At 42.1% G+C, this 11,231-nt stretch overlaps 1 protein-coding gene across 1 annotated transcript; it reads left to right on the top strand.

Moving 5' to 3' along the window:
- The first annotated feature begins 1,717 nt into the window (after nt 1–1,717).
- On the top strand, nt 1,718–9,167 carry LOC130609944 (glioma pathogenesis-related protein 1-like). Its single transcript, XM_057429418.1, has 6 exons — nt 1,718–3,604; nt 5,776–6,021; nt 6,430–6,542; nt 7,300–7,382; nt 8,670–8,696; nt 8,782–9,167. Exons 1-6 carry the CDS (start codon nt 3,425–3,427, stop codon nt 9,024–9,026), a joined length of 894 nt encoding a protein of 297 aa, XP_057285401.1. The 5' UTR covers nt 1,718–3,424; the 3' UTR covers nt 9,027–9,167.
- The last annotated feature ends 2,064 nt before the right edge of the window (nt 9,168–11,231 follow it).

Below are 11,231 nucleotides of genomic sequence, written 5' to 3'. Positions count from 1 at the left end.
CTTCCCTTATCCTTTGGCTGAGGGAAGAGAGTGATGTGGGCTGTCCTTGAGGGGCATAGCCATCTTGACTGGCAGGAGGTGGGCACCACAGAAAGCACCTTCCAACAACCTCTTGTGCTTCAGTCCATGTGACATCCCAGTACTGCGTTGAGAGAACACTGCAAGCAGTGCAGCGTGATTTTGTTCAGTTAGGCCAAGGGGCATAGTTGGCACTATGCAGCAGCACTGTACAAATCCTCCTAACCGATAGTGAAACTACATACAGTCCAATTGCATGCTGATGGGCTCCCCTGTTAATTGTAAGGCTCTTCACAACCTCATTAATACAGAATAATTGCAAGAATTTTTAGCTTTTAATAAACACAAAATAGTTTATTACAAAATAATTCCAGTACCACCACCATCCTTTCATTCAATCTGTTTACTGCCCTGAGGTGAGACTGTGTAAAAGAAGTAGGAATACGTGTCAGAATATTATTCACAAGTCTTGAAGGCAAAATGACCTCACAGCTGCCTAATCCTGTGGACAGAACAAGAAAGCCCAGCAGATCCACCCGTCTTTGATCAGCTGAACCTAGTAAGTCAAAAGACAAACATTCTCTCCCCAGCACAAGTAACAATGTGGGGAGGTTGATGATTTGAGGACAAAATTAAATGTAATTTTACAGATTCCCAGGCATCTTGGATACCTATAATAGTCTGTAATCCACCAACCTTTAGTCCTCTGACTGAATCATAATTACGGAAATCTAAACTGAGGCCTTATTTTTTCCAGCCATTTTAAACTGAAAGCAGGTGCAAAGTGAGAGGGAGGGATGTAAACATGGGAATCTTTTCAAAGTTACTGGGCTGTATGGCTTCCCGCCCATACCCAGCTCATTGTGCTCAATTTCTCTTGAGATCGGTGCGGGGACAGGCAATGTTTGTATTGTCCGGACAAATATAATGTAACACCCAAATCGCAAAGCTTAAGTTTCATCTGGTTTACAAGATCCACCGACTAATGCTGGCAAAGGGTTGGAACTCTTTTTGTGAAAACATTGTTTACAGATGCTTGAGGGCAGGCTGGACTTCTGCTTTAATCATAGATAGAAGCACTAGGTGGAGCCAGAGCCAGCTCTTCATGAAGGTCGCCTGTAACCTGGGCTATCCTGGGTGTGTCAAAATTCACTGCTTCATAAAGATCTCCGTTCAGCTTCCAAGCACAGCATTTCAACTGCACGCATCTATAACTGCAAGATCACTGCATTGCTAAATTAATGGTGCAGTTTGAGTGCAAATTGCATGTGGTTGTAATATATAGTATTATATATATTATATATACATTACATCTAGCTGCCCAAAAGCTTTAGATTGTACAGCATTATTAGGAAAGAAAAAAGAAAGAGAAAACATACTTCCAAGGTAAGACTCAGCTGGAGAAAGAATAACTGGCAGTAAATTGAACTTGGTCCTGGTCTAGAAAAGAGGCAAGGTGACTTTCAAAGGAGCAAAACTGCAGGCAGGCTATGTTCAGTTTGGAAGGAGGGGAGAGGGATGTTCACCCTAATGATGTAAACTGTCACAATTTCATCTAAGTATCTTTCCATTACCTGGAGAGTGGCACATCCAGTGGCACCTGGAAGGTACCCTGTGGGCTTCAGGAGTGAACATGGCAGAATGGAGGGTCTTTGGTAACCCAGAAGCAAGCAGCTGACAGAACAACCTCTGTCCCCGGGTTATACAGAAGGTATTGGCAGCCACAGGAAGAAGCCTCCCTCCCGAGATTTGCTTCACCATCCCAGTTTGACCAGCAGTCATCAACACCAGCAAGGGTCTGACCTCCTGTACACTGAAAAATGTCCCACCACAGCTGAGGGCCCTGTCACCTATGCCAGTGTCCACACACAGTTTCTGGAATAAGCCATGAGAGCAGAAGAGAACAGAAACTACAGCTGGTAGTCAAGGGACCTTGGCACTGTTAGTTGTACACCAGAGGCAGAGTCAGCAGTTGGATCTAGTAAGTGCAGGTGAGATCATGACCATCGCATACATGTTCTGGAGGTTGATGGAGCCACAGCCAACCGCTGGTAGAGGAGCAGGTAAAGCAATAAGAGCTAAAAGCCAATGGCTGGGCTGCAAGTGTAGGTACTGCCTGGGGCTGGGGTTGTGTCAGGGTGAGTGCTTCACCCCCTACTTCTCTTTACTTGCCAAGGGAGTTGAGAGTTTGAGATGACTGGTAGTGCTGCAAGCATCTTTTTATCACATCATCAGTACCTTGATGTACTAAAAGCTTCTTGCACCCAGCTTGCTGTGGCCACAGAGAAAGTGGCCAGTCTCCTCTCACTGACTGCTTCAGCTTGGTCTTTTTTAAACAAATAATTTATTAGAGAAAAAAAACAGTGACCTTACTGGGAGAGTTTCAAAATACAGGAAACTATTGTAAAAGAAAAGGGGAAGATAGTACTTTTCAGTTCCCTCTCTGTCCAGGTCTCTTGTGCCTGTGAGGACTGTTTATTGGTAAGGGCTGTGTTAAGCCTGTCCAACAAAAATAACTGGAAGTCCTCTTTTTGTTTCTTCCCCAAAAGATCCAAAGCACCAGGATCTCTTCCATCCCCCTCCCCCCCCCAGCTTTTTTGCCTTCTACAGCTGCCCCTGCCTTCATGAAAATGGTCAACAAATCACTGCAGGGCTATGAGGAGGGTGTGGAGAGTTAGTAATGTGTGGTCATCCATAAACACATACACGCAGAAATATTTCATTATATGCCTCCTGTTAATAGCCTAAATAGATGTAGCTGTGATGGTGCTGGAGGACTACAGATCCTTCAGCCTGCCTGAATAAGGTGTACAGATTGTTACAATTTGAAGCAAATCAAGGGTATTATTTAACAGGGAAAAGCCATCATGCAACACCAGAATCATAATTTCCACAAGTGTTCAGCAGGATAAGACCTGACCTGCAAAACTGAGCAAAGAGTGAGACTCATGAATAGTTTACAACATATTTTCTCTGTAAACCTATCTAAATCTGAGTCACAAGACCTTATTTTAAAACATGGCTGTTCCTATGCTCTTGCATGTTTATACAGTTTGGTTTAGGTTTGAAAAAGCCTCAACCAGCTTGTAGAACAGTTGGTGAGACAATATAAATCCCAGCCCAGGCCATCCTACTGCCCCAAGAAGTGATCAGTCCTGGAATGTTAACAGAAGTGCTAATCCTATAGCCATTCTCCAGGAGCACTGGAAGCTCCTCCAGTGATTTCAGGCAATCAGATAATGTCAGATAGAGCTGTACTTTATGAAGCAATTTCGCTTCCTGTTAGTTTGACAGTTTCAAGTGCTTCAACACCGAGAGGACATCCTCTGAGGAACTGCTTGCCAGTATTATCTCAACCTGATTTCTTTTAGAAATTTAAAAACAATACTGAAAGCATTGAAGAATTATGAAAATCACGTTTTTCTTTGCTGCATTGTTCTTACTGGATCTCTTTGCTTGCTGTCATGCTTATCTACAATATCCCTTGCCTGACATAGAAGATGCAAAGTTCATTGAAGACTGTGTGAGAGCTCACAACACGTTTCGATCCAAAGTGAATCCACCAGCCAGCAACATGTTTCGCATGGTAAGGTGGTGTTCATGATCTGTTTGAAAATCAATAGATCTTGTGATGCTGATTTAGCCCATTTTATTCTTTATTTATTTTGTGCTCTACTTTCCATGTCTGTCAATGGCTTACCTACTATATATGTTAATGCTTCATAAGAAATATAAAAGACATTCATTTTCACAGTATTGTTAAGTGTTAATAATCTGAAGGGAATTCCCTTTTTAGGGATGGATTGTTACTTTAAGCTTCAGAAGAAAAGACAGAACAAAGGGCTGTCTTGCAAAAAAAAAAAAAAAAAGGTATTCAGTTCTCAGCATTTCATTTGCTTCTCTCTATGAGAGATAGTAATCTGTTTTATGTTAGTCCAGGTTTCATACAGGGAAGCTGGTATTAAAGAGCTTCTGAATAGGCAACCAGCACAAAAGGATTTGTTGCAAATTTAGCATCTCCTCTTGTTTCTCTCAGTCTAGAATATGTTGAAGAAAGGGATTTGCCAGGACATCCATCTTGATACCTCCTTGTCATTTGCTGTAGCAGGGTTTGAAGAGTAGGGATATTAATATCTGGGCTGGAAGACAGAGCTTCCTATAAATGCAATGAATAGTAGAACAGACTACGGATAAGTCTCAGCTTGTTTGATGGAATACATACAGAAGAAGGTAGATAGGAGGCTGAAAGAGGTAGCCCCCGTCAGTTCATGTCATTCCTCTGAGCCCTCCAGCAGCATAGCTGCAAAGGAAGTTAAATGCATAACCGCATGCACAGTATGAATCATTTCTATGAAAGGAAGTTCACAGTAAAGGGGTAGCTTGGACTACTCATTATTTTAATACTTGCTATTTTAAAAATCAGTGTTTCATTTAAAATGCTACTGTACAAGAACAAACTCAGCTGCTGAGACCAAAAATCCAGCAAGCCTGGAATAACAGCAAGATAAATATATAGAAACCTCTTGAATCAAAGGTATCACATTGTATTTAAAAGCTCTTGATGGATTTTTCTTGTATGATTTTTTTTTCAGCCTTGAGCTCACGCAAGCTTTTATCATCCCTGTCATCATGTAGCAAAGAGCTGCACAACCTTAGCGCAAGTTATGTGAAGATATCTCCTTCCATTTGATTTGACCTGTTAATTCTTAGTTTCATTTGATAGTCTCTGGTCTTTGTATTGGAAGGAGCAACTAACGAACTGCTTATTTACCTACTTGACACAAACTGTCCATCTGTCTCTGATCAAAGCTGCAGAGCACTCTTTGTTGTTCTATGAAAGCCCTACATACTTGAGGATGATCATCACCTTCCATGTTCTCTCTGTCCTTTCCAGTTCTAGTGTCCATTTTTTAATGCACACAGCATTTAACAGGACTTCTCACAGTGGTGTAATTATACACCTGGTTTTATTTTCCATCCCTTCTCAAGGAATCTCTAACACTTCATTTGCTTTTTTAGACTACTCTTTAATAGTGATTTACAAGCGGTAATAACCACCTCCAAACTTGTCATTATGAACACAAAGTCAAAATTGTGCTTTTTTTTTTTTTTCCTCACACATCCCTTAACTTACTTTTTATATATTGAATTTTACATTTTTACCTGCTATTATATTGCCTGGTCATCCAGTGGCATGAAGTCTTTCTGCAAATCTCCCAGACTAGTTTCTCAAATTCTCACTGTGCCACTCAGTGTAAGAATAATTCCTCCTCAACCCAGGAGAGGTGAGTGAGCCTTTTATTTGCTTCGGCCACACTTCTCAATGAAGAGCAAAGAGGCAAAAGGGGCTGGGGAAGGGAGTGAGTTTTCTCTCCATCCTGGCCAGCAGAATTCCTATTTGGTTTAGTGTTAAGGGCAAAGGGCTAATCCCTAGATGCAAAGTCCTTCACACCCCTCTACAGCTGGGAGTTTCACTCAGTTACCTACTCTCAGGTGCAGCAGCTTACAGACTGCAGTTCAGCCCATATACCACAGGTCAGCGGATAGATCCTACATGTCCTGCAGTATCTAAGGAAGAAAGAAGAAAAAAGAAATTGTTATGGGAGTAGGAATGTCAAGTCAGAGAAAGAAACTGGATGCAGGGATGGGAAGTAGAAAAGGGGAAAAGAATCCTAAAGTTTCTGTTTAAAAATGTTTGAATTCAGCTAAGTCACTGCTGTGCATGTTATATTATGGGTTTTTTTTCCTTTTCTACAGTCCTGGGACACTGCTTTAGCTAAGACTGCCAAAGCATGGGCAAAGAAGTGCAAGTTTAAGCACAACATTTACCTTAAAATGCCTGGGAGGGTGCACCCCAGGTTTACCCCTGTTGGAGAAAACATCTGGACTGGCACAGCTACCATCTTCTCTGTGGATGCAGCTCTCAGTGACTGGTTTAACGAAGTCAGCAGCTATGATTTTGACAGCAACAAGTGCGCTGGCATGTGTGGTCACTACACCCAGGTGAGTCTTATATGCCCAATGGTTTATAATCTCATGGTTACACAGATAAGTCAAGTACAGGCATGGAACAGACTGGAAAGGAATTACAGCAAGATTTTACAACCCCCGATTTATTGCTGAATGAGACTGGAAATAAATATTCCAAGTCCCAGGGATGTCCAAGTCCTATTTCCTGTATGGTGAAAGGGGTTATCCCATGACGATTTCATGTTTCCAGGGGAGCCAGATAATAAATGGAAAAGCATTTATCATTCAGTTGTTTGTCTCAGCTGCTGTTTGGGTTGTTGATGTTGCCCCTGTGTCAGCTGTTTTGAGTTTCCACAAGATCCTCCCCTTCTCCTTCCTCCCTTAATGCTGCTGTATTTTCAGTTTTTGAATGGGTACATTACGTTTCTCTTTGCCTTTCAGGTTGTTTGGGCAGACAGTTACAAAGTTGGCTGTGCAGTTCACTTCTGCAATACAGTTGAAAATTTTCCAGGACTTTTCAGAGCAGCACATTTTGTTTGTGACTATGGGCCAGCGTAAGTTACTTGTAACATTATCGTTATTGCTATTGTTATTGTTAGTATTATTAAAATATCCTAGAACTGACCTGGTGTCAGATGGAACAATGATGGGAGCAGCTGTAACAAACTTGAGAAGAAGCTACATCCATATGTCACCAGTTCAAGGGAAGCTTCCCCCAGCCATTGAGAGCAGGAGCTGCTGGACATAGCCACAGCTGCAGAAAATCCCTTTCTAAAAGGGCAGGAGAGCAGAACATAGCTGAGAGCACTCACCATAACCAAGATGGTGGAACAAAATCAGTTCAGTCTCTGCAGGAAAAGGTGCAAGCTTTGCGCTTCAGCAAGATTACATCTTTCTACCGCCCCACCCAAGCTTCAAACAAGACATTTTAGTTGAAGAAATCAGTTGGTCTTCTAGTTTATCTCATACCCTGCAATTTCTGGGCTTACCTTTTATGTATTTGCTTTCAAAATACAGCTGGGAAAGGAGGGACTAGAGGCAGACTGTTGTGCTTACAGCGAGTAATACGGTATTTCCTGAGAAGTTTCATTAATTTCAAGAGGCACCAGGGAGCTGCTCCCCATGCCAGTGAGAGCTTTATTCTGATCTAAAAGAATTTCAAACAACTGCAGTGATCATTTTCTCATAAAGGGATTTCCTCCCCCCATAATAGCTGTTCATGAAAAATTATCCTAACAGTCTGATGAAACCATGTATTTAAATTGCTTTCAAATGGCTGAGCTAGCAAAATACTGTTTTTCTGCTTTGCAGGGGGAATTACCCAAGAAAACCATATAAAGTAGGGCAACCATGCAGTGGATGCAGCAGCGATAAGTGTGTAGACAAGCTCTGTGGTAAGACCAAAGTGATCAACTAAGAAAGTTGAATAGAAATAAAAGCGTCATAATTATGAGTGGAAAAATGACGATGAGATGATCTGTAGTAAGTACATAGTGGGTCTGTAGTGCAGCACAGAACAGCTGTATCAAACCCTGGTAAGAATAGTATAAGAAGAAATGAATTGAAATACTTTTCTGTTGAAGGCTCTTAGAGGTAGAAACCAAAGTTTCTGATAAAAGGAAGTATCAGGTAGACTGCTGCCTGCCTTTTATCTGATCAGGAAGTCAAAGCTAAAACTCTAGCCCTGACAAATATTCCCCTTGTATTTCTTCTTTCCTAGCAGAAATTGTATATTTAACTTCTGCTTTCTTGCTTGTCTAGTTTGTCCTGTCACGTTTTCCAGGCGATTATAGCTCTGAATCAATGACAACACTACTGAAAAGCACACTTATTTCTAACTTCTACAATTTTCTGAACTATAGCAGTGAGAGCTTGTTTTTCCACAGCAATTTGCAGCTGTGGACCTTTATGTCATTACACTTAGTCCCAGACTAGTCAGAAATAGTGTTTTAAATAAACAGAGAATAAAGGACATGCAACAATGTCTTAAATCAAATATGAATTCTATACAGAGGATTAATAAGGATGGTCTCTACAATACGGGCTCCAAATAGCTTCAGCTGTAGAAATAATTGAGCATTTGGTACTCATATTTCCTTCTGTGATATCCTGGCTGACTCATCTTGAGGTCTCAGACTGATGCATCACAGGAAAACTAGGAACATCTCAAAGACTAGGGGGAGTGTGAGGAGGAAGAGAGCTTTTAAAAACTATGTGCTAGATCCTACAACCCATTTTACCATGTTCTCCTACAAGGCAAATCAGCAGTTCCGATAGGATGCACATAGGCAATCCTGAAAATGCATCAAAGGTCTTAGTAAAGGTGTACTTTTGCTAAAAACCTATTAGTTATATTTGTCTGTAACTATTTAAATTTGGTTTATCAATTTTACATAAATTCCATGGTTTGTTTTAATTTGCTATTCCCTCCTTCCCATGACACAAATTCTTCCTGACACAACTGCCTCTTTCCTGCATCTCTTGTAATTTAATAAAAAATAAGAGCCGCACACCAGCCGGAAGCCTGCTCTTGTTGACATGCTTCCTCCTTGCGGGATGTTTTAGGCACTAACTGGCATTATCACTGCAGTGAGCAGGGCACTAGCAATGGCTTACTCTTTACATTAAGAGCCACCACCTAGCGATACTCGCATTCATCTCCTCTTCTCATCTCTTTTCAGCAAATGCAGAACGTGAGAAGCTGATAAGTACGTATCAAGTTGCTCTTAATTGCTTTCCTGTAGGTATGGCTAAGTTTGATGAGTCTTAATGCCTGTTTCTTCACTGTTTTAGATTATGCCTACTGGCATCCGGAGTGGGATACACAGCCCCAGCCGCCACGGCCCCGGCCCCCCAGGCCTCCAGCACCACCCCACATCCCACCTGCTGAGCAGCCGCATCCCTCTTGTGACCAATACTGTCTTTGTGTTTCAATTTTAAGACCACTGGTTTTGGTACTGAGTACTGGTGCTGTTCTTTTAGTACAAAAGTGGTTTCCACATACTTTTTTAATGAGTAATGATCAATTAAGGTACTAATAATGATCTTACTGCTCTGTATTACTCTCAGAGAATTGCACAAATATAAGAAAACACTTGGTTATCTCTCCATTATCCTACTGATGTTTATCCACCACAGGAAAGGCTTCTTCTCCACTCAAGGCAGAGTTAGCATAATTTATTGGCAGTAGCTGCACACGCTCCTATGTCTGTACAAGCCATTTATATCTGGTTCAGTAGATTGATAGAGGGACCACATATAGATTATATATTACTATACATGCTAACAAGCCTCCTGGAAACCTGGGGCATCACAAAGACATGTCTGCAGTGGCACACTGTATCAAAAAGAAGTAATAACTCATCTCCATTAACCTTAAATTATCCCAAACATTGTTTTCCCCAGATAATGGAGATCTAACTATATGTATTATTTATGAACAGAAGGAGTAAAGCTTGTCTTTTACTGTGTTTAGCCTATGTGTATATATCAGTCTTCATTAAAGTTACTCTGTTGTCAGGTGTACTATTCTGTTCTCCTCCTCCCAGAGTTAAGCTCTGTCCTCCATAGCTACCATACCGGGGAAGTTGACAGAGCAAGGACTAAGATGGGGTGTTAATGGGGAGAGCTTAATTTTAGGATGTGAGATGGTGACAAAATCTGAAATACAAAATCTGGGTGACAGAAGATGAAATAGGCTCAGGACAGCCTCTGGTTCAGAAATGGAAGATCTCAGCCTCATTAAAAAAGCCCAAACTGTTGAGTGATAGATTCATTTTGGGTTTAGAGACATTTAACCCTCAACCCCTATCACTCCTGTATACATTTCCTAGTAAAGGAAACAAACCTGTTTTTCAAGCTAAGAGATGCTGGCTGGTATTAGCAATACATAACTCTGCTATCAGTATTTAAAGATATTTCTCCTCCTTTATCAGAGTCCTAATGCTTTGAGAACACAGTGACTCAAATTCTGAGCCACACAGCAGCTCTGAAGGAGCATGGTGTCCCACTTTTGTCATATGCTGCAAAATGTCACCATGTAAGAAGATACATATTTAATTTCACAACTCTCAGTTCCTGTCTGTTGCCATCTTTTATATGTACCAACAGTGAATTGGCTGGAGTTGGGAAAGTGTCTGGGAGGGGGCACAGCTGGGATGGCTGACCTGAATTGACTGAAGGGATATTCTATGCCATATAACACTGTGTTCAGAAATAAGCAAGCAAACAAACAAAACAACAACCACACACGCACACAACAAAACCTGCCATAGAGGAAGAAGAAATGTGGGGGGCTGGCTTCCAGGGTGTCCACTGCTCAGAGACTGTCTAGGCACCAGTCTGCCTTTGGGGAGTATGAGTGATTGCCTGTACATCACTGGTGGGGTTTGTTTGCTTGTTTCCTGCCTCCTCTTTCCACACACATTAAACTGTCTTTATCCTGACCCATGAATATTCTCACTTTTCTTCCTCTTTTCTACCCCATCCTGTTGGGAAGAGGGGAGTGAGTGAGTGGCTGTGTGGGTGCTTGGCTGCTGACAGGGGTCAGCACACCGCATTATTCTGCTCTAAAAAGGAGTCTGTTGGGGAGATGTGAACAAAGCGTTTCTCGTCCGTGATTCCCTCAGAGAGTATTTTCATCTGTAATCAGTCTCCCCACGAACAGCTGGCAGTGTGTGACATGCAGGACCTAATGTGTGCTGAATGTGGCCTTGCCACCAGCCCCAGCCCCCACAGGAATGCATGTGCAGAAGCGATAGCTGGGACCTGCAGCCAGGTGTTCAAAGGTGTTCCTTAGATGAACATGGAGTGACAGCTACAACCTCATTCCCATAGAGATGTACAGGTTGGGACTGTGGCAAAGGGCCTGAGCTTGATGGACAGGTGATAGTTAAGGGCAGTGTGAAGAAGAGGGTGGTGGTGGTGGTGGGTCTGAGCAGGGACACTGTTGGGCACCTGAGGCAACATGCATGGGACATCGGCTCCCAACTCCTGGCTGTGAAACCCAGTGTGGGTACTGGGCACCCAGCACGAGACAGCACCAACTTTCACAGCATCCAACTCAGCTGGGGACTTGGGTTACAGGAAATTAATTATGAACTGCTGAAGCTTGATAGCACATAGCACAAGGATGTGATCACAGGACAAACCCATCAGTAAGTGCAGCATACTTAAATTGTGGTTCTCAGCCAAACATACCCCTCCAATAACTCCATGTACAACAAAAGTGACTATTGATACTG

This window comes from Pezoporus wallicus, unplaced genomic scaffold (assembly GCF_028554395.1).
Source record: "Pezoporus wallicus isolate ANWC-B61680 ecotype Strahan unplaced genomic scaffold, APGP_CSIRO_Pwel_v1 contig_5069, whole genome shotgun sequence".
NCBI lineage: Eukaryota > Metazoa > Chordata > Aves > Psittaciformes > Psittacidae > Pezoporus > Pezoporus wallicus.
The sequence above is the reverse complement of the archived record's forward strand: the minus strand, read 5'-3'. Positions and strand labels throughout refer to the sequence as shown.

Excerpts from the sequence above, each read along its gene's own strand:
- LOC130609944 (XM_057429418.1), top strand. The coding sequence starts at position 3,425 with ATGAAAATCACGTTTTTCTTTGCTGCATTGTTCTTACTGGATCTCTTT. Across the intron at positions 6,022-6,429 it reads TGTGTGGTCACTACACCCAG|GTTGTTTGGGCAGACAGTTA; the intron begins GTGAGTCTTATA and ends TTTGCCTTTCAG. Across the intron at positions 6,543-7,299 it reads GTTTGTGACTATGGGCCAGC|GGGGAATTACCCAAGAAAAC; the intron begins GTAAGTTACTTG and ends TCTGCTTTGCAG.